The 23,944-nt window shown below is 34.4% G+C and overlaps 2 protein-coding genes across 7 annotated transcripts; both read left to right on the forward strand.

Annotated features, from left to right (window-relative positions):
- Positions 1–10,007: 10,007 nt before the first annotated feature.
- Positions 10,008–16,465, forward strand: LOC110910124. Of its 6 annotated transcripts, none has more exons than XR_004881423.1 (10): positions 10,010–10,221; positions 10,442–10,586; positions 10,891–11,105; positions 11,753–12,059; positions 12,583–12,658; positions 12,733–12,976; positions 13,058–13,163; positions 14,062–14,114; positions 14,210–14,480; positions 14,672–14,870. XR_004881423.1 is itself a non-coding variant. In XM_035984087.1 (8 exons), exons 2-5 carry the CDS (start codon positions 10,457–10,459, stop codon positions 12,619–12,621), a joined length of 630 nt encoding a protein of 209 aa, XP_035839980.1. In that variant the 5' UTR covers positions 10,008–10,221; positions 10,442–10,456; the 3' UTR covers positions 12,622–12,658; positions 12,733–12,976; positions 13,058–13,553; positions 13,732–13,743. The 6 variants fall into 6 exon arrangements, 1 of the variants encoding a protein (XP_035839980.1); XR_004881420.1 differs by having other exon boundaries at positions 10,014–10,221; positions 13,058–13,553; positions 14,014–14,114; XR_004881422.1 differs by having other exon boundaries at positions 10,014–10,221; positions 13,058–13,553.
- A 287-nt stretch (positions 16,466–16,752) lies between these two features.
- Positions 16,753–17,632, forward strand: LOC118479329 (ATP-dependent DNA helicase pif1-like). Its single transcript, XM_035984088.1, has one exon. It carries the CDS (start codon positions 16,910–16,912, stop codon positions 17,504–17,506), a length of 597 nt encoding a protein of 198 aa, XP_035839981.1. The 5' UTR covers positions 16,753–16,909; the 3' UTR covers positions 17,507–17,632.
- Positions 17,633–23,944: the final 6,312 nt, after the last annotated feature.

Genomic DNA, 23,944 nt, shown 5'->3' on the forward strand with positions numbered 1-23,944 from the left:
GGTGGACATGGTTGTGTTTAATTTAGATGGGTCGTTTTACCTGTGTTCTATAATCGGTTCTTGCCTTTAGCTATACTTGCATCTGAATGGTTAGATTGGACAAACTTTAGTTCGTAAATTTATGATACAAGTTTGAGTCGCTAAAATTTTGTTTAGCGTTTGTTGACTTGTTTAACAAGTGGTGTTACACCGGATCGTGTCCTTCAAGTCGCACATCGCTTTCCAGATGACATTAATATTTACTAAACAATCCAACTTTGGCATCTCATTGTACAATCTGTATGTCTTTGCTAAACCTTTTGAAAAACCAAACGTTAAATGGTGCATCATAATTCAGTAAACGTCTACAGGGCCGGCCCAGAGCAACTGCCGGGTGGGCGACCGTTCTGGCCCAAATCGAAGTTGGGCTCGAAAAATTATGTTTTTAAAGAGAAAAAACTGGCCGGGATTTATGAACCAAAAACGTTAAAGCCCAACTGTTTCGAAAGTGTTTTAGTGTGTAATGGATTAATGACTTGGCCCAAATCAATAAATCAATAAATAAACATAATTGATTACTAATAAATAGGGCCTAAACTTTTAATGTCGTACAGGGCCAATTTTTTATTTTTTTATTTTTATTTGTTATTTTTGAAGATGGCCCTGAACGTCTAGTTATATATATTAACAGATAAATAAGCGTTACTAAAACGGTGACAAGTGTCCTCAAGTTAGATGTGAAATAAATTTTTATCTCAATTGTTAATGTTAAACATATAAATAAACGTTACTAAACATAATCCGCCTTTATTTAGTAGTTAATATTCCTAATATCTTTCTGATGGTAGTATTATCATTTTTCTGTATAATAATCAAGTATATTCCTATTTATTATTTCTCCAGCCAATTATACACTTGATTTTGATTGTGGTATCGTGTTAAAAACCCTTTTAAGAACCTATTTGGTGATGTTGCTTAGTATGCCAATGACAATGTTATCATATATATTTTTTTTAGATATGTTTGATGTAAAGAACATAAATATAATACCTTAAAAAGTAAATTTATATAACAAGGTTAAAGGAAATTCACAATGCTTGATATACTACTATACCCAATATTTTGCAAAAATTAAGCAGGTTAGTCCGTCCCACAACAAATACAAAGGGTCAATTGACAACTATATGATACTAAATAACCTTCTGGGGTAGCCCAGTTGGCCAGCCTCACCCAGCCTCTTCTTGAGGTCACCGGTTCGATTCCTGGCAATGCCCTAATGGGGTGTTGGGGCTCTTCACCGTGGGTAATCACCGCCAGGCAGCTATGGGGCTAAGCTAGCTTGCGGAGTTGCAATACTCCGGCGGATGAGAGGTCCGTGCAACTACCCCCCCCCCCCCCCCCAACTATATGATACTAAACGTAAGCTCCATGGAACCATATTGATGCATTCAGAGTTGCACTCCTCCTTGTTACAAAGGTTGGGCGCATAATCCATAATATGCACAGCTCTTATGTTAATACCTGGAAAACAAAGATTATTATACATTAAATAAGATAACAAAAAACACAAGTGGATGTTTGCCGAAAATGAGAATAATAAGATTTTCCAGAATATTACCTTGCGACATGCAAACATCTACCGGGGACCTAGCAATAACCTTGTTATTGTAATTCATTAATAATATGTAAAAGAAGAGGAAAAACTTCATATTTGTTTCCATTTTCAATCAAACTAATAACCTTTTAAGTTATCTTCGTCACACCCTGCAAAATCAGAGAAAGAACATGCGAAAAAAATCAACATAAAGTTGGCGAGTTTATAGTTTGTTTGAAAAAGATTTAAAATAAACCCCAAATTAACTACGCCAAAAAAAGACAGTAAGTCTATAAAGTCCAAATACACACATATTTACTTTGATCTAATGTTTAATCAGATATTAAACAAGACGTACGGCACGCAAAAATACATAGACAGTTAGACACTAACACTAGATCTTGACTGACATTTCTTGTAAAACCTCTAAGATATCATCATCATCATCATCATCATCATCATCATCATCATCATGTATTTTATGGAAACAATTAAGTTGTTTAAGATGCTAATTTTTATATTTTAACAACTTGGGTGAATGTTTTTATACAAAAACTAACTCGTAAACTCTTTAAATCATGGATTTTTTTAAAAGAAGAGAACTCACTCACCTAAAGCAAGCAAGCAAGCAAGAGAAGAAAGGAAGGAAAGAGATGGAGCCGAGAGATATGGTCTGAGATGGAGCATGTATGTGGGTTTAGAGTGATGACCTGCAAATTTATAATACGGTTTCTTTCTTTTCACCGGCTGTTTCTGTTGGGTTTTTGGGCCAATGAGGAAGCCCAACAATACTTTCTATGGCCCAATCTTATTTTTTGAAGATGGATAAAAGAGAAGAAGCAGGGTTCATTTGGTTAACACCCTCACAAAACAACACAAAAAGAAGAAGAAAATTTTCGCTCATTTCCGTCACTCCAAAACCTAGCTGCAGAGGTCGTCCGTTTCCCGGAGTTTGAACCGTTGGATCGCTCTGATTTTTGGGCACAGTCATCTGCACACCAGGGCGACCTTATCCAACGGTGGGTTTGTCGAAATCAGGTCTGGAAGTTCGTCTGCACGGCCTCTGTTCGTAGCTGCAGAATTTCTGCAGAATTTTGGTGATTTCCATCTTTTGTCTTTGTATTTGATTCCATATGCTTGATGTTGTTGATTCCAAGTGTATGATGATTATTGTATGCCTCTAGTAGACCTAGGGAAGACTTTGTATTGCTCTAAATTGGTGATAGTGGATTTGAAGCGGCTCTAGTAGTCCCGTGGTTTTTACTCTCCTTTCTTGAGAGGTTTTCCACGCTAAAATTTGGTGTTCTTGTTATTATTGTTTTCGGGTTGTTTAGATTGTAGTTGGTATACCCTATTTGTTTGCATCCTCAAAGGTTCATTCAAGTTTGGGAAAATTCTTGGTCAAACGAAGTTTGCTTTCGCGTTTGTGTTTACCGTTTGTGACCGGGTTTCGTGTTTTTTCCCATCATAGTGGTATCAGAGCCATTGGCTCTTGTTATTGGGTTGAAACTTGATTGAACAATGGAAGCTAATACAGGTAGGATTGTAAATTTGAATGGTTCTAATTATCATGTTTGGAAAGGAAAGATGGAAGATCTCCTTTATGTTAAGGATTATTATATGCCTGTTTTTAATACTGACAAACCGGGTGATAAAACAGATGAAGAGTGGAATATATTGCACAGAAAGGTTTGTGGTTATATTCGCCAATGGGTTGATGATAATGTTTTGAACCATATTAGTGGGGAGACTCATGCTCGTACTTTGTGGAACAAGCTTGAGGAGTTGTATGCTCGAAAGACCGGAAACAATAAACTGTTCTTGATTAAACAGTTGATAAATTTGAAGTACAATGATGGAACTCCTGTTACTGATCACTTGAATGTTTTTCAGGGTCTTATTGATCAGCTTGCAGGAATGGGTATCAAGTTTGAAGACGAGGTACAAGGCTTATGGCTTCTTGGTACTTTACCGGATTCTTGGGAGACTTTTAGGACATCATTGTCCAACTCTGCAGCAAATGGTATTATTACTATGGAAATGGCTAAAAGTAGTATTTTAAATGAAGAGATGAGAAGAAAATCACAGGGTTCCTCTTCACAATCAGATGTTTTGGCCACAGAGAGCAGGGGGAGAGGTCAAAGTAGAGGTCCGAGTAACAAAGAGAAGCATCGTAGTAAGTCTAGAGGTAAGTTTGCTGATTATGAGTGTCATCATTGTGGTAAGAAAGGGCACACAATTAAATTCTGCAGACAATTAAAAAGGGAGAAAAAGAAGGCTAATTACAACAATCAAAAGAACAATCATAAGAAAGATGATGGTGGCAATGACACAGCTGAAGTTAATACTGCTACCGAAGAGTTCTTCGTTTGTTGTGATTATGATATGGTGAACATTGCACGTGATGATCCGAGTTGGGTTGTTGACAGTGGTGCTACGTGTCATGTGACATCACAAAGGGAGTTTTATTCATCTTACACACCTGGTGACTTTGGGGTTGTTAAGATGGGTAATAACGGGCTATCAAAGGTTGTAGGCGTTGGGGATGTTTGCTTGAAGTTTGACACTGGGATGGAGTTGGTTTTACACAATGTAAAACATGTTCCAGATATTAGACTCAATTTGATCTCCGCTGGTTTACTTGATAATGATGGTTACCATAGTACCTTTGGTGATGGTATTTGGAAACTCACTCGTGGTTCTTTGATTGTGGCAAGAGGTAAAAGAAGTTCAAAGTTATACAGAACGCATCCGAAGATCTCCAAAGACTCGGTCAATTTGTTAGTGAATGCCGATATGACCGACTTGTGGCATAGAAGACTTGCTCACATGAGTGAAAAAGGGATGTCTATCTTGTTGAAGAAAAATGCCTTGCCCGATTTGCATAATGTTCATTTGAAGAAGTGTTCTCATTGTCTAGCAGGTAAGCAAAGAAGGGTTTCTTTCAAAAGTCACCCTCCTCATAGAAGAAACAATATACTGGATTTGGTGCATTCAGATGTTTGTGGTCCTATGAAGACTAGAACACTTGGGGGCTGCTTATACTTTGTCACTTTTATCGATGATCATTCGAGAAAAGTTTGGGCCTATACTTTGAAGTCTAAAGATCAAGTATTAGATGTGTTCAAGCAGTTTCATGCCTTAGTTGAGAGACAAACTGGGAAGAAGCTCAAGTGTATTCGAACAGATAATGGAGGCGAGTACATTGGTCCTTTTGATGCTTACTGTAGAGAGAAAGGTATTCGGCACCAAAAGACTCCTCCAAAGACACCACAATTGAATGGTCTAGCAGAGCGGATGAATAGAACATTGGCTGAAATGGTTAGATGTCTGTTGTCACATGCAGGGTTGCCTAATTCCTTTTGGGGTGAAGCTTTGAACACCGTAGTAAATGTTATTAATCGTACTCCTTGTGTTCCTTTGTCTTTTGATGTTCCTGACAGGGTTTGGAGCGGCAAAGATGTTTCATACGATGATTTGCGGGTCTTTGGATGCAAGGCTTTTGTGCATATTCCCAAAGATGAAAGAACAAAGCTTGATGTAAAGACCAAGCCATGTATATTCGTTGGTTATGGGGGAGATGAGTTTGGACACAGGTTTTATGATCCAATCTCGAAGAAACTCATAAGAAGTTTCGATGCTGATTTTATTGAAGATCAAAGTTTGAAAGATATTGAGAAGACAAAGATAGTTCCTCAACATACTGATGATCTTACTGATTTGGATCCAGTTCCTCCACAACACTCTGAGCCACATAATGAAGATGATATTCAACATGATGAACAACACGGTACTGATAATCATGATATTCCAGAGCAGCAAGAGTTAGATGAGGGTCCTCATCCAGAGTTACCAGTGCCAGGTATGCCAACATTTATCCCACTCAGACGGTCTACAAGAAACCGTCATCCTTCCACCCGTTATTCTACTGATGAGTATGTCTTGCTCACTGATGGGGGAGAGCCCGAGTGTTATGAAGAGGCGATGGAAGATGAACACAAAAGGGAGTGGGTTGAAGCCATGCAAGATGAGATGAATTCCTTGTATGAGAACAATACCTTTGAGTTAGTAAAGTTGCCCAAGGGCAAAAGAGCTTTGAAGAACAAGTGGGTCTACAAAGTGAAGACTGAAGAACATACCTCGAGGCCTAGGTACAAAGCCAGATTGGTGGTTAAAGGGTTCAGTCAAAGAAAGGGTATTGATTTTGATGAGATTTTCTCTCCAGTCGTGAAGATGTGTTCCATTCGAGTGATTCTTGGTTTGGCAGCTAGTCTTGATCTTGAGGTTGAGCAAATGGATGTCAAGACAGCTTTCCTTCATGGTGACTTGGATAAAGAAATCTATATGGAGCAACCTGAAGGCTTTCAGGTTAAAGGTAAAGAAGACTATGTCTGTAAGCTTCAGAAAAGTCTTTATGGGTTGAAGCAAGCACCAAGACAGTGGTACAAGAAATTTGAGTCTGTTATGGGGAAGCAAGGCTACCGAAAGACTATTTCAGATCACTGTGTTTTCTTTCAGAGGTTTGGTGATGATGATTTTATCATTTTATTACTCTATGTTGATGACATGTTGATTGTAGGCAAGAATGCAGAGAGAATTGTTCAGCTGAAGAAAGAATTAAGCAAGTCGTTTTCTATGAAAGACTTGGGCTCAGCAAAACAAATTCTTGGTATTCGGATTACTAGAGATAGAGCTTCAAAGAAGTTGCACATGTCACAAGAGCAATACATTGAGAAGGTGCTTAGCAGATTCAACATGGCTAAAGCTAAAGCGGTTAGTTCGCCTCTTACTCCCAATTTTAAACTAACCGATAAAGATTGCCCTTCTTCGAAGGAGGAGATTGAAGACATGGATAAAGTTCCATACGCGTCAGCGGTTGGAAGCTTGATGTATGCAATGGTGTGTACAAGACCTGATATTGCCCATGCAGTAGGTGTTGTTAGTCGGTTTCTATCAAATCCAGGTAAGAAGCATTGGGAAGCAGTTAAGTGGATCTTTAGATATCTACGTGGTTCTTCCAAATTGGGTATAACATTTGGGAATGAAGAGCCAATGCTTGTTGGTTATACGGATTCTGATTTGGCGGGAAACAAAGACAACATGAAATCCACTTCTGGATATTTGATGACTTTTGCAGGGGGAGCTGTCTCATGGCAGTCAAGACTACAAAAGTATGCTGCTTTGTCTACAACTGAGGCTGAGTATGTGGCAGCAACAGAAGCATGCAAAGAACTGTTGTGGTTGAAAAGGTTTACGTAGGAGCTTGGCTTTATGCAACGGCGCTACGTGGTTCTTTGTGATAATCAAAGTGCTATTCACCTTGCAAAGAATTCTATGTTTCATAAGAGAACAAAACATATTGATGTGAAGTATCATTGGATTAGAGATGCGCTTGAAGACAAGTTGTTCGAACTTGATAAAGTTCATACCGATGATAATGGTTCCGATATGTTGACAAAATCTTTGGCAAGGGAAAAGTTGAAGATATGTTGCTCAATCGCCGGGATGGCGAACTCTTCCTCATAGGCCAAAAAGGGGGAGAATTGTTGGGTTTTTGGGCCAATGAGGAAGCCCAACAATACTTTCTATGGCCCAATCTTATTTTTTGAAGATGGATAAAAGAGAAGAAGCAGGGTTCATTTGGTTAACACCCTCACAAAACAACACAAAAAGAAGAAGAAAATTTTCGCTCATTTCCGTCACTCCAAAACCTAGCTGCAGAGGTCGTCCGTTTCCCGGAGTTTGAACCGTTGGATCGCTCTGATTTTCGGGCACAGTCATCTGCACACCAGGGCGACCTTATCCAACGGTGGGTTTGTCGAAATCAGGTCTGGAAGTTCGTCTGCACGGCCTCTGTTCGTAGCTGCAGAATTTCTGCAGAATTTTGGTGATTTCCTTCTTTTGTCTTTGTATTTGATTCCATATGCTTAATGTTGTTGATTCCAAGTGTATGATGATTATTGTATGCCTCTAGTAGACCTAGGGAAGACTTTGTATTGCTCTAAATTGGTGCTAGTGGATTTGAAGCGGCTCTAGTAGTCCCGTGGTTTTTACTCTCCTTTCTTGAGAGGTTTTCCACGCTAAAATTTGGTGTTCTTGTTATTATTGTTTTCGGGTTGTTTAGATTGTAGTTGGTATACCCTATTTGTTTGCATCCTCAAAGGTTCATTCAAGTTTGGGAAAATTCTTGGTCAAACGAAGTTTGCTTCCGCGTTTGTGTTTACCGTTTGTGACCGGGTTTCACGTTTTTTCCCATCAGTTTCCGGTTGCTGCTTGAGCCGGTTTTCATCTTGGCTCTGCTTGTATATTGTTACATTATTTTCTCAATTGTTTTTATGGAAGGATATGTAAGAATATACATGGGTAAGACTTCTCTTATTTTAATCATGAGTTATCCCATCAAGTAAGGGTAATCGGGGTACCCACCGATTTCCCATCGGTGACCCCTCTTGCCGAGCTAGGTGAGCACCGCCAACATAGCGGTAAGGTAGAGAGAGGGAGTGAAACCGGTGAGGCTTCACCGAAGAGAGGGGGAGGAGAGAGGGAGGAGAGAGGGATGAGGGGACCAATCAAAAGTTTCCTTTTTTTAAAAAAAAAAAAAACCAATTCACCTAAGAGAGGAGTGCCGCCATCAATTTAGGGTGTTAGGGGAGTTTAAGAGGGGACTTGACGTGGCACACGAGGATTGGTTTGGCGTAAGAGAGGGGACTCACCTCTTAGGTGAGCACCCCCTTACACCCTAATTAAGAGTGTGTAAGATTTACTAGCATACTAAGAATTAAAATAATCTACACTATATAATAAAAAACCATTAAAGGGACACATGTCATTCATTAAAGACATCAATTTTTATAGATAATTAATATCAATTAAAAAATAATTATACAATTAAATTTAAACAATTCATATAGGAGATAATATAATATTTTAAAATATTTAACAGATTTCAAAATTATTTATCCTGAAATTAATGTAAATGATTTATTTATTTTAGAGTAAATTACGATTTTGGCCCCTGTGGTTATATCATTTTTACATTTTTAACCCAAAAAAGAATTTTTTTAACATCTGAGCCCCCGACGTCTTTTTTTCTAACCCTTTTGGCCCCTGACATTTAATGGATGAGGTTAGTGTTAGAGGCTAAAAGGGTTAAAAAAAAAGACGTTGGGAGCTCAGATGATAAAAAATTCTTTTCTAGGCTAAAATAGTAAAAGTGATATAACCATAGAATTAAAAATAATTATACAATTAAATTTAATATAAATTTAAACAATTCATACAGGAGATAATATAATATTTTAAAATATTTACCAGATTTCAAAATTATTTATCCTGAAATTAATGTAAATGATTTATTTATTTTAGAGTAAATTACGATTTTGGCCCCTGTGGGTATATCATTTTTACCCTTCTAGCCCAAAAAAAGAATTTTTTAACATCTAAGCCCCCAACGTCTTTTTTTTCTAACCCTTTTGGCCCCTAACATTTAATAGATGAGGTTAGTGTTAGGGGCCAAAAGAGTTAGAAAAAAAGACGTTGGGAGCTCAGATGATAAAAAATCTTTTCTAGGCTAAAATAGTAAAAGTGATATAACCATAGGGGCCAAAATTGTAATTTACTCTTTATTTTATTAAATTAAAGTAGTTAAGGGTAGAAACTATTTCAAAAATGTTTAAAAGGGATAAACAAAAATATTAATCAATATATATTGGTTCTATACTTTTATTTTCATGTTCAATTATCAACTCAAATACGATAATCACTATGTTTACGTGACATTTATAAAAACCGTCACCGCAATCACCCCATCCATCTTATATCGAGTATATCCGTTAGTTTTTTTAAAGATATAAATTTTTATTAGATTCATTCAGCCCATGTAATAAATGAGGTTTTTTTAAAGATGTAACATTTTTATTTTTTACTATACAAAATTACATTTATTCAACTCGTGTAATACACGGGGTTTTAAAAATATAACTTTTTTTATTATGTAGTATATAAAATTAGATTTACTCAATCCATATAATACATAAGATTTATAAAGATATAACTTTTTATTGTTTTGTATATAAAATACATGTGCTCAACCCTTATAACACATGATGTTATTAAAAATGTAACTTTTTTCATTATTTAATATATAAAATTAAATTACTCAACCCGTACAATATACGAGGTTTTTAAAGATATAATTTTTTTATTATTTAATATATAAAATTACATTTATTCAACTAATGTAATAAACGAGATTTTTTTTTATATATTGTTTTATTATTTGGTATATAAAATTGCATTTATTCAACCCGTGTAATAAACGAGATTTTTAAAGATATATTTTTTTATTATCTACCTCCTCTAATAAATAACTAAGCCATATGGACACTTGGCAAAGATTTAGACTATCCACATCAACACAATCCTATGTGTCAATGTTACAGCCCACTTCACCTTTCTTTTAATCGGGTTAATGCCCGGGTCTTGGTATCTGACCCTGATCCACTGCCCAAAAATCAATACCACTGTCTCTCTCTACCAACCATCGCTCTCACAAACCTATCTCCTCGCAGATGTGATTCAGCGGTCTCTAACCCTAACCCTCACCGTCGCCGGAAGATACAAGCGATTTGATCCGTAATACTAATACAGTATGTTTTCATTGCCAATTTCTAGGTTTTCGATTTTTTCCTAATTGTATGGTTGTGGTTAAAAGAAATTAGGGTTTTTTCAACAACAATTTCAACTCACTTCATTGCTCGTATGGATGTTTGTTTGTTTGATGTTGATTCTGTTTTTTGTTTTTCAATTGCAACTGTGATTATACCCTAATGGTATTTGATCATCGTTTTTTGCAATCTTATATTTCAGGCAAAATTAAAATCAATGGAGGCACAACTAAAAGAAGCCAGTGAGAACAAGTCCAAAAACAGCTTAGCCACAACTGAAGGCATCGAGTCTGCAGCTGTTACCAAGAAATTGATATCAAGTATTAGATCATTAAACCCTAATTTTTGTGAGTTCACTTTTTGGCATGTTTAAAGTGGTTAAAGATATTTTCATTATTTTTAAATTAAATGATCTGGAACCGAAAATAGTTTTTTTTTAAGAAAATTATAAATAGGGCATGGTATAAGCAGGTTAATCACTGTTTTTCATGAATTTGATAGGTTAACTATTAGCAGTTATCTAGGTGTCATAGGTGTCATGGTATGAGTTTACGACATAAAAATGTGTACCTAATTTGCTACTCCGAGTTGCATGACTTTATCAGTGATGTTTTGATCTACTGTAACAATCCCTTCAAAATTTAATTGTAGAAATTGGTATGATGAAGGAGAAGTTTGCTAAGCTTCTGCTCGGAGAAGACATGTCTGGAGGAGGCAAAGGTGTCTGTACCGCGTTAGTGGATTGGCTGTTATCCGTTAGTGGCTCCATCGTAGATTTTGTACCTTCATTACAACAATATCCTGATGGTGCAACTTATGAAGTAATGGCAACGCGTCCACTGACAACTTTGGCAAGCAAAAGTTTGGTAAGAATCTTGGGCACCTTTTTTAGATAGATACAATGCGCGTCCACGTCTTTGAAGTAATGTTCATTCACTTATTTGCCCATGTTTATTGCTTTTTTTGCTAACGTATGAAGAAAAAAGATGCGCTGCATAAGAGTACCGAATTCACCTTTTACGATTTTAAGACCATCTATTACAAAAGAATCTAGATTGAATTTTAATGAACTTTGTGTGGTTGATCTCATAGCTGTCAATAATGCTGGTAGCGACCGTTATAGCGAATAGCGTAGTGTATAGGCGAAACAAATAGCGGATTTTTTTATTTATTAGATGATTAGCAATAGCGTATTTAAGCCCTTTTATACATAATTGGTGTGCTAAATATAATTTTTATTTTTCTACACCTTTTTCGCTAAACATGAAATAGCGGGTGCTATGTCGTCGCTATCGCTATGTAGCATATAGGTAGCCTGTCGCTATGGTTTGCTATTCACTATTGACAACGATGACTTGATCTGACTAAATGAGATCTGCATTTGCTAATTTCTATTTGTTTTCGGGCATGCTTTTAAGTGCCTTTATGCAAGGTGCTTAATGCTTACACCTTTATTCATCTACAGTCCGTTAAATCAAATTCCTGAACTGTGATTCTTGCTACTGCATTGCAGCTGGCTTTAACGGGATAACATTTATGCTCGGCAGGTAGCAAAAGGCGGAAACGATGGATCTTATATGCCCAGTGAAAGCTCCGAGACTGAAGTTTCTGCATCGATGATGGACTTTCTAAAAAACAACATATATTACTGCTGCATGCAGGTGGTGACTCTAAGCGGGTCCCATGGGCAAATCCTATGGGGAAAGTCTTCTTGCCGCTTCCATATCTTGCAGCTGATGATCCCGATGGACCCGTACCCTTGCTTTTTGATCATATACTTGCAATATCTTCCTGTGCTAGACAAGCTTATAAAAATGAAGGTTACTCTCCTTTTTTTCATTTTTTTTTGTTCTTTCTAATACGGGTGTTCATCGAATCAAATAACGATTTTTTCAAATATATTTTATTTTGTTTGAATTAGAATTTGAATTCGATTAAAAACTGGTCAATTCGATTCGAATACGTACTCGAATAAAAACATCAATTCGTATTCGATTGAAAATTCGAATTCGGATAAATTCGTTTTGATTCAAATTCATTTAAAATATGGAAATTTTTGTAGGGATTGTTAATGATCATAAGATCTAGCTTCTGGTTTAGGAAGTTTATTTCCTTTTTAAGTTCTTGATTATTAAGTTCTTGATGTAAATGTTTTTCGTTGCATCTAGATGTCAGATGGTATTTGTCATGTTGATGTCTATCTTTAAGTAGCGACTTTTGTTTTTTCCTTTTTAATAATTATATCAAATATATGTATATCTATTTCTATCTCCTCTAATAAATAACTAACCCATGTGGACATGTGGCAAATATATGACTCTTATTCTTTTTTTTTTTTTTCAGTTGCAACGAAGCCGAGATTCATGCTTAGGATGTTTTTAATCAAAGGATTGAGACTTTGGCTCTTAACCTCGACAAGGTATATAACTCGTGTTTTTAATCTTTTTAATTTTTTCTCCCTTTTGTAAACTATACTTTTCGTTTTGTTTATAGGTGAGATATGTGATGACAAACGTGTTTGGAATCCAAAACCCGCACCACCGTTGTTAGAGTGGCTTAGTCCGAAAGAAGTTTCTCATATCTGGAAAGGTGAGGGATCGTTTGTCGAGGAACTTATTCAATGCATTGCACCTCACTTGGAAGATTGACACCTAAGTGAAGTACGGTCCAGCATTCGGGCTCACGACCCATCTTCTTCCGATGACGTCCTAGGGGCTCTTCGAAAATCCTTAATATGGTAAAATGTTGTTCCTCCCAAAACGGGTTGGGTTGACGGTTTCCCCATCAACATTTTTACCAAGTTATTTCTGTCTTACAGGTTGCGGGATGAGGTGCGGAACCTTCCTTGCTCACCAAAATGTCGACATGATGCTGCAGACTTGATACACATTTATGCTCACACAAAGTTCTTTTTTAGAGTGCTGGTAAGTCTGATTCTTTTTTGTAGTTTGACTTATTTTTGTTGACTTCATGTTCTCATTTTGTTTGTAAATCATGTTGTACGAGTATGAGGTTGTAGTATCCCCACCTGTTTACATCAGTCCGCTAGACATGCTAGACATGGGCCCCAAGTCTGCAGAGAAAATGGACCCGGATTGCATGAACACCGCAAGACATATGACAAGAACTACTGTTTAGGGCAGCTCATATTTTGGCATAACCAAGCTTACGCAGAGCCTGATGATAACCTCATCAAAGCAAGCAGGGGTTGCTTATCGTTACCGGAAATCGAATCATTTTATTCCAAAATCCAGAAGCCATCATCTCAACGTGTCTATGGCCCGAGAACCGTGAAATCCATGCTTTCTAGGATGGTCAGTTCTTTCTCTCTTTCTCTCTCTCTCTCTCTCTCTCTCTCTCTCTCTCTCGACATATAATCGTTAATTGATTTGCTCTAGACACTTTACACTAAATATGGCAGAAATGGCCCGGGTTGATCTGCTTACATCCTTTTGATTTTATAAAGAGTAAAATGCTATTTTTGTCCACTAGGTATCCAAACATGCTATTTATAAAGAGTGAAATGATTCTGGTTATGATGTTTGGGTTAATCGGGTTCAGATTAATTTTATTTGGGTCGATTTTCGGGTTTCAGTTAAATAAACCATCCAATAGGTATCCAAAAAAGGTACTACTCCTAGGAGCCTGCCCAGAATAAGGCTTTCTGATCTATGAATACATGGCAAAACAGATTCAGATGAGTCTAGATAAACCTTGGTAAAATATAAAATTTCAAATACTGGTGGAATTGAAATTATTTCTAATGGTGAACAGATTATCTTTCATATATTAAACACGATAACTACTGTTCCTAGACAAAAGGTTCCCTCTATTGCCAATGGTGAAATGGCCAACTATCTATTGTTGCTCCACAGGTATTAACTATTAAGTGTTCACTAATTAGTAATTACTTAGTTATACATTTTGCTACTATGTGATCTGATTAACCAATGTATGCTAATACTTGCAGAGACCACATGAGTTATACGACACCTTTGTAGCGGCGGTAGATAAAGATATGAACGATGCCAAACCGAGGCATGCCTGCTGTTCCTCAGCCTACTCCAGGTGCACTTCTAACGGGGGACGCGTTTAATATGTGACACCCGTTAACTGGAGGAGGAATGATAGTCGCGTTATCAGATATTGTCTTATTTCGTGACCTTCTCAGACCTCTACGCAATCTTAACGATGCAGCTACACTTTGCAGTTCTCTTGAGTGCTTCTACACTCTTAGAAAGGTAAGTCAACAGTAGATTCGATTAATAAATAATTATATGTTTATATAATATAGTTGTTACTACTTGTCGTTTGATGCTAAAGGCTGATTAATAAATTAAAATGCCCATATTTTATACTAACATGATTTTTGGCATTCATTTAGTAGTCCTCAACAGACTTACCCTAATGCAACAACCTATTTTTGTTATAGGGGAATGTTGTCAACACATATGACAACAAAAGACAAAGGTCAAAAAGCTGAAATGAACAGTGACACACCAGGAAGCAGTGTTCAGCACTAACAGCAGGCAAATGTCAACTATAAGGGACAATAAGCATTAATGTCTTATGAAAACCCTTGCACCAAAAAGTTTAGTACTCTCCAAACACATAATCCATACTCATATGCTCAAAAAAAGGCTTCTCAAAAACTGAAAACCCTTTGCACCAAAAAGTATAGTACTTTTTAACACAGGAATTCAAACTCATATGCTCAAAAACAGGCTGCCCAAAAATAGAATAGTTGTCTTATAGCCTCCACTCTGGATAATTCCAAAAAAATATTGAGGTAACACCTCTATATAATCCATGAAACCATTTGGACAATCACACTTGACTCTATTCTTCAATCTCTCTTCTTTAACAAATGTCTAAACCGGAGACCTCATCTGTTTCTGCAATGTCAAAAAAGGATTGCTCATCGGCTGCACCATTGCCTTCAATGTATGTGGTTAATTACTATTTTGAACCCTCTAATTACATTATAAGCATATTTATATCCAACATGTATCATTTACTAATGTATATGTTTATATCCAACATGAGTTGCTATAAATGCAATTACAAATCGCATATGTTCATGAGTATGTAATAACCTTTTAATGACCAATATATCTTTTTTACTTAGTTGACCCAAATCAAATGTCCCTGATATATATACTAAATTGGCATTCAATCTATGTCTTGCGTATAATGATTAATCTATGTTTTCACTAATTTGACCCATAGGATATCCATAATCTCAACATTTATCCATATGTTTTTCTTTTTCTATGGATGAGAAATATAACATTAAATTGTAGGTAAACACTTTGTAGGTCTTTCCTTACATTGTTGCGTGTTTGAAAATTGACTGTGCACTTAGGCAAATTTGTTTTCAGTTTAAGTTTTTCTTATTGTTGCTAATATTGATTTTCGTTTACATTTGTTAAGGATTTATTAAATATTTCTTAAATTGTCTTAAGTTAATAAGATTTCCATTTACATTTGTTAAGGATTTGATGAAACCTGCTAATGAGCATATAGATTTTTCTTTATGTTTTAAATTCTTATTATGCAATTTCCGAGCTGACTTTATTATAATCCACATTTGTCTGTTGTAGAGTTATCACTTACCGACAATCAAATCAAGAACCTTACACTATTTGAAATTGAGAGAATATTACTTAGTAATAACTCAACTTTGAAAAAGTTTCCAGCAATGCCATTTCCTGATTCTGATTTTGTTTCAAATTGCAACAATCGATTGATTACCGAAGAGCTATCTTATGATATCGATAATCTGAAGACCGATGTTGTTACTCTCATTAGTGCGTTAACAGATGAGCAAAGACATGTCTATGATAATATTATGACATCTGTTACACGAAATAAAGGAGGTGTGTTTTTTGTATATGGTTACGGTGGTACTGGAAAAACTTATTTGTGGAAGACATTATCAACAGTACTCAGATCTAAAGGAGAAATTGTTTTAAATGTAGCTTCGAGTGGAATTGCATCTTTGTTACTAACCGGAGGCAGGACCGCACATTCCCGTTTCTCTATTCCTTTAAATCTAACCGAAGACTCTATGTGTTTTATTAAGCCAAATAGTGATGCTGCAGAGCTACTAAAAAAAGCCTCCTTGATTATTTGGGACGAAGCTCCAATGACTCACAAACATGCCTTTGAAGCCCTAAATAGAACAATGAATGACATTTTGATCTCTGGCAGTCATAGCAGCTCAAACATCATGTTTGGAGGTAAGGTCGTTGTTTTTGGTGGAGACTTTAGGCAGATTCTTCCTGTGGTACAAAATGGAAGTAGGCATGACATTGTTAATGCGTCATTATGTTCTTCTTATATTTGGTCAAACGTCAAAGTCTTAAGGTTGACAAAGAACATGAGGTTATCTTTAGGGATCGACTCTATAAACATCAAGGAAACTACTGCTTTTTCAAACTGGCTATTAGACATCGAAGAAGGAAAAGTTGGTGAAGCAAATGATAGTGAATCAACTATTGATATACCTGAAGATCTTTTAATTGGTGATTCTTCTGATCCTATTATTGATTTAATTAACTTTGTCTATCCTTCCATTCTTGATAGATTCCATGAGCCTAACTATTTTGACGATAGAGCCATTTTAGCACCTACAAATGAGGTTGCTCAATCTATCAATGATCGCTTGATGTCTTTGTTTCTTTGCGATGAAAAGGAGTACTTAAGTTCAGATTCAATTTGTCAGTCAGATCATGTAAACGAAACTTTTGATGAAAAGCTCTACTCACCGGATGTTTTGAATGGACTTAAACTTTCAGGTGTACCTAATCATCAATTAGTTTTGAAGGTGGGTGTTCCAATAATGCTACTTCGAAATATTGACCAGAAGAATGGTTTGTGTAATGGTACAAGACTACGAGTACTTTATCTTGGTAATAGGGTGATTGAAGCTGAGATTATATCTTGTGCTAATATTGGTACAAGAACTTTCATCCCTCGCCTTAGTCTGTCACCATCTGATAAGAAAATTCCTTTCAAGTTCAAAAGAAGACAGTTTCCGGTTGCTGTTTGTTTTGCAATGACTATTAACAAAAGTCAGGGACAATCATTATCCAAGGTTGGATTGTATCTCAAAGATCCTGTTTTCTCACATGGTCAACTTTATGTGGCACTATCAAGGGTTAAAAGTAGAGCCGGTTTAAAGATGCTGATAACAGATAAAGATGGCCATGCTACAAATAAGACCACAAATGTTGTATACAAAGAAATTTTTGGAAATTTGTAGTCTTTTTTGTTCATTTATCATTTGTTAAGGAAACTTTTGCATTTATTTTATTTAAACTGTTTTGAATATAAAGTTATATGTGTTTTCTTTTTTTACCGTTCAATCCGTGTGACACACGGGTAATAACCTAGTTTAGTATATAAAATTACATTTATTCAACCCGTGTAATACACAGGGTTCTAACCTAGTAATAATAATAAAAAAAACTTCAAAAGTAGATGTGAGAAGGAAAAATCTACACGTTTCCTAGTACATGGCTTGTCACATTATTGGAAAACAAAATCTATCTATAATAATAAAAGAAACCAATTAGAGGACACTTTTTATCATATTAGGCCATGTTTTATAGATAAGTATTATTTTAGTTTAATCTTTTCTAATTCATTATAGATAATCCTCATACTAAATATTATTTAGTTTAATTTCTTATGGATAATAATTATTAAGTTTAATCTCCTTCTCATTTATAATATTGTTTATTTAACTAACAGAGTAAATTATGATTTTAGCTCTTGTGGTTATATCACTTTTACTCTTTTAGTCCAAAAAGAATTTTTAATATCTGAGCCCCCAACGTTTTTTCTAATCTTTTTGGCCCCTAACGTTTTTTTCTAACCCTTTTGGCCCCTAACATTTAATGGATGGGGTTAGTGTTAGGGGCCAAAAGTGTTAGAAAAAAAGACGGGGGCTCAGATGTTAAAAAAATATTTTTTAGGCTAAAAGGGTAAAAGTGATATAACCATAGGGGCCAAAATTGTAATTTACTCTAACTAATATTATTTATCATTTATACATTTACGGAGTTTTAAATAATGGGTTAAATTTATTAAGACTTCGTTAACAGATTTTGCTACAACAAAATAATCTATTTATGTCAATCTAAATTTTTATCTATACTATACTATATAATAAAATATTAATGTGTGACACATGTCGTTCATTGTAGGTACTTATTTTATAATTTTCTCGCGTCACTTCCAAACTTATCTTATATTAATTAAATAAATAAATGAATAATGAGCTAATATTAAATTTTATCCTACTTTAAATTTCGAATACCATTCTTCTATTTTTCTAATAAAATATTATCCGAAATTGTAAATTGTTAATTTAAAACATTTTAAATAAAACAAATTATTTTTCACGAAAACCAAACTTTGTATTAATGTATTAAATATTTTTATTTTCACTATACAGAATTACATTTACTAACTTTTTTGTTATTTGGTATATAAAATTACATTTATTTAACTCGTGTAATAAAGGAGGTTTTTTAAAGATGTATTATTTTATTATTTGTTAAACAATATTACATTTATTCAACCCGTGTAATACATGTGGTTTTACGGATAAAATTTTTCTATTTAGTATATAAAATTATATTAATTCAACCCGTACAATATGGTTCTTATATATATAACTTTTTATTGTTTAATATATAAAATTATATTTATTCAACCAGTGCAATAAAGAAAGTTTTTAAAGATATAATGTTTTATTATTTAGTATATAAATTTATTTACTCAACCCGTGTAATACACGGAGTTATAACCTAGTTATATATATATATATATATATATATATATATATATATATATATATATATTGTTAACGAATAATGACTTTGCTTTTATAATAATGTATAGTTTTTTTATTTAATATATTATAATAGTTTATTATTATATTTACTTTTAGTAACATATTTTTTTATTTTTTTCCTTTTTAAAACCATATATTTACTTTACCATTTTTTAATAATTCTTTTTTCTTTTTTTAAACATATGTTAATTTATCAATTAATTTGATACTTCTTGAATAATATTTGTATATAACTTTTTTCTAAAAACTTAAATACATAGTTGTGCTTGATTTTTTCTCTTGACATTCCGTTATAAGTTTTGGTAAAAACGAAGTTGTACTCAAAATAAAATATTTATTTGTTATCATAAAACGGTTCGATGATAAACTAAACCATCTAATAGTCTAACATATTTTTTATTTTTTCCTTTTTTTAAAACCATATATTTCTTTTACCATTTTTTAATCATTCTTTTTTCTTTTTTAGAACATATATTAATTTATCAATTAATTTGATACTTCTTTAATAATATTTGTATATAACTTTTTTCTAAAAACTTAAATATGTGGTTGTGCTTGATTTTTTCTCTCGACATTCCGTTATAAGTTTTTGTTAAAAACGAAGTTGTACTCAAAATAAAATATTTATTTGGTATCATAAAATGATTCGATGATAAACTAAACCGTTCTAATAGTCTGACTTTCTAAACAACATGCTTTATTTTCAAATCACATTTGTTTTATATTATCATTTGATCAATTTTACCGCAACGCACGATGTAAAAAAAACTAGGATGATAAAATGAAGAGGAAAAGATTGTTCCATTGTTTTTTCTATAAAGTTACTCTTATATAATGCAAGTGAACTGTTTTTTTATTATTATTTTTAATATTTTTAATTATAGTCTGCCAAGTATATGTGGTCCCAAAAATGTAGCCTATAATCCCTAAAAAAAAAGAAATAAAAGTCAGATAGTTCACCCTCTTGTTGCTTTTCTTCTCAAACCTCATCGAATGACCTCCGAACTTATGCTTCTTTAAGACCATACGTGGTGGGGCATGATTTTTATAAAAAATTGAAAAAAAACGCCCCATAACGCCCCCCACCCCATTACGCTAGGCGTTATGGGGCGTTATTTTTTGAAAATTTGCATGTGGGCGTTTAAATTAAAACGCTGAAGAGAGAAGGTGGTGGCCAATGAGATTTGGACTTGTGGTCAATGGTACTGTTGGCTTTTTGACTAGCCAATCAGTATCAACTCTTTTTTTTTTTTTTTTGTTTAATGATTGGTAGGGGCATTATGGGGCATTATACCCACTACACCACTTTTGCTATAATGCCCCATCGCTGACTAGGACGCCACGTGTCGGATAATGCCCCATGATGGGGGCATTATAACCCACTACCACTACACATGGTCTTAATGAGGTATTGGATACTTTCCACTTTCTCTTTTTCAATGCTTTATCTTTCTGTCTTCCAAGATCTAATTCCTATCTTTATCATTGTATAAACAAGATATATTTGTGTAAGGCTAAAGGGTATGGGGGTCATGGTTGAGACATGATTTGCCATGTAGGAACATGAATAGAATACTACATCACCCCCTTGCTTGATCCACCATGGTTCCCATGGATTAAACCATGGCAATCATGGTCCTAGTTTCCATTTTTCATGATTTCCTTTCCTTTTTCTTTAGACAAAAATTAACTAAAATAAATAAGGGGATAGTGTTTGGGTCATGACCACACCCCTAGGGTAGTGGTTTTAAATGATTGATTAGAGATAGATGACATGGTGATGATTTGGAAGGTCATGGTGGTCATATGGGTCATGACCACACCCTATAGCCTAAGCAACAAGCAAATCCATTATTGGTTTCTAGTTTACACTTAAAACTTAACATTTTGGATGGGTGGGTGTGTTGTCTAATATAATAACACTTGCAAGTACATATTATATGTACGTATGTATATATATGCTCCTTTGTATGTGTAATAAATACACAAACATCTATAATTGTAAACACACATGTGTGTATATATATAATATATACGGGTCATCTTGAATCAAATAATTAATATTAGTTGTCTAGAGATGATAAACTTTTATAATCAAAGTGTGATTTAAAACCATAATCTGTAAACCTTGGTCTATAAATAGAACTAGTGGAATTACCATGCGTGTTGCGGCGGAAATTTGATCTGAATCGATTCATTCTATTATGATATTGGCATTCAGTATAACAATCGAAATAAATAAAAGTGATTACCGATGTTGGTACCGTAAGTCGTGGGTCATATATTGTGTATCTTGCCTTCTTAAATCATATGGTAGGTATTTATATAAATTTAATTAATAAGTTGGACGTTTTAACAAAAACTAATAATATAATGACAACTAATATACTAATACCTAGATTTATATGGATGCTCAAATTTGAGTATTTTTAAACTTATTTATGTGATTGATTACCTATTTTGAAAGGCAATTTTAATGTACTTTGTTGCCATCTTTTTTTTTATAATATAGCATATAACTTGCAATTTTAAACTTATGTTATAATAGATCAACCATATAATTTCACTTAGAAAGAAAAAATAATAGATGTGTTCAAAATAGATAACCAAAATAATATTCATTCACACCCAAAATCTCATGGATGGTTAATAAATAAAGAGAGAGAGACTCTCATAATAGTCTATATAGGGAGTGTGGTATAACAACAATCAAGCTTCATCAATTTGAATTGTATGGATAAAAGAGTTGATAATCAAGCATAGTGATTTTTGTGAGAGGAAACCAAGGTGTCAATTAGAAGAACCATCACAAATATATATATATATATAGGATAAGGATCATGTGAGAAGTGATAGGCTAGTTGAGAAACTTGAGAAGCATTCTGGACCACACATTTTTTCTAAGCCTTTCGTAATATACACATATGTATAGTTTAAAATTGACTATATACATATGTGTATAACTCAATATACATATATGTATATAGTCAATTTTAAACTATACATATGTGTATATTACGAAAGGCTTAGAAAAATGTGTGGTCCAGAATGCTTCTCAAGTTTCTCATATAGGGTGGACTTCTCTTAGGATCCCTACCCTATATATATATATAGGGTTAGGATCATGTGAGAAGAAGTAGGCTATTTGAGAAACTTGAGAAGAAATCTGGACCACACATTTTTCCTAAGCTTTTCGTAATATACACATATGTATAGTGTAAAATTGACTATATACATATATGTATATTGAATTATACACATATGTATATAGTCAATCGTAATCTATACATATGTGTATATTACGAAAAGCTTAGAAAAATGTGTGGTCCAGATTTCTTCTCGAGTTTCTCAAATAGGGTGCTCTTCTCTTACGATCCCTACCCTATATATATATATATATATATATATTTACAAAGTTGAGGTGATCCCCACAAGGTACAATTTCCAAGCAGGTATAAGATACTTTTACTTTTACTTTTAACAACAAATGATTAATTTACTTTTACTTTTTTTTTCGAATGGCATTAATTTATTTCTTTCTTACCTTTTCCCATGGAAGCAAGCAAAGAAGTTATTTCCCCACACTTGATGTCTACTCTTCACATAAATGTTGTTAAAGACAACCAGCTTTTTTAGCGTGCTCTAGACGAGTTGATGGAATACATGACAAAGAATCAAGTGCTTTACCATATCCACACCAACTAGGGATAGGGTTGGTACCGTACGATAAAGAATCAAGTGCTTTACCATATCCACACCAACTAGGGATAGGGTTGGTACCGTACTCGTATCCTGGTACTGAATTTGAACAAAATTGGGTACCAAATACCGTACTGATTATAATGGTATGGTACGGGTATTTCGGTACGGTGCCCGCTTTAGTACAATTTTTTTTTTTTTTGAGCACTTTACGAGTACCAAATAGGTAAAATCGACACAAGTACCATACAATATGAGTATCAAATTGGTAAAATCGATACAAATACCAATATGATACGAGTACCAAATAGGTAAAATCGATATGAGTGCCATAAATAGTGTAATACGAATAAAACATAATATAAAAAAAACTTTTAAAGTTCTATATAGAATTCGGTACCAAAATCAATAAAACTAGGTACCAATACATATATCGAATACCTAAAATCAGTACGGATACGATACAAATACGAGTACAAGTATTTAGGAAAGAAAGCTCATCTCTAACACCAACCATTAGAAGAATCAACTTGTCAAGATAGCCTATTGACTTCAAGAATTCTCTCTCAAACTTCATTGTGATTTGCAAGTAATCTATATTTAAAGATAGTCTAGTGACTTCAAGAATTCTTTCTCAAACTTCATTATGATTTGCAAGTAATCTATATTTTCATTTGAAAGATTAATACTGTTGGGTTGTGGAGGATTTGACTAGCAGGGGTGTTGTTACACTCTACTGCACCTAGCAAGCTAGCAGGGATGTTATGTGTTACACTCCTTCTGCATCTAGCAGGAGTGTTTCTCTGTTTATGTAATAATGTCAACAACCCTAATTGTAACCCATATAAATACTTCTCTTCATGTACTGTAAACTTCTTGAGCACCTAATACAAAGAATACTAATTGTGGAGAGTGGATGTAAATCAAGCTTGATCGAACCACTATAAATCTTGTGTTCTTGTGATTTTAGAGTGTGTGTGAGTGTGTGTAGCTTGCTGATTATTGTTCTATTGTTGGTGTGAATCACGTTCTTGACCTAACAACTGGTATTAGAGCTCAGGCTCTCGATTGATTCGCACAAAACAAGTAACAAACAGAGGTGAAGAAGAAGATACCTGCAAATCGCGACCAGGGTTTCAG

This window comes from Helianthus annuus, chromosome 15, assembly GCF_002127325.2.
Source record: "Helianthus annuus cultivar XRQ/B chromosome 15, HanXRQr2.0-SUNRISE, whole genome shotgun sequence".
Taxonomy (NCBI): domain Eukaryota; kingdom Viridiplantae; phylum Streptophyta; class Magnoliopsida; order Asterales; family Asteraceae; genus Helianthus; species Helianthus annuus.

Excerpts from the sequence above, each read along its gene's own strand:
- LOC110910124 (XM_035984087.1), top strand. The coding sequence starts at position 10,457 with ATGGAGGCACAACTAAAAGAAGCCAGTGAGAACAAGTCCAAAAACAGC. Across the intron at positions 11,106-11,786 it reads CTTTGGCAAGCAAAAGTTTG|GTAGCAAAAGGCGGAAACGA; the intron begins GTAAGAATCTTG and ends TATGCTCGGCAG. Across the intron at positions 12,060-12,582 it reads ACAAGCTTATAAAAATGAAG|TTGCAACGAAGCCGAGATTC; the intron begins GTTACTCTCCTT and ends TTTTTTTTTCAG.
- LOC118479329 (XM_035984088.1), top strand. The coding sequence starts at position 16,910 with ATGTCTTTGTTTCTTTGCGATGAAAAGGAGTACTTAAGTTCAGATTCA.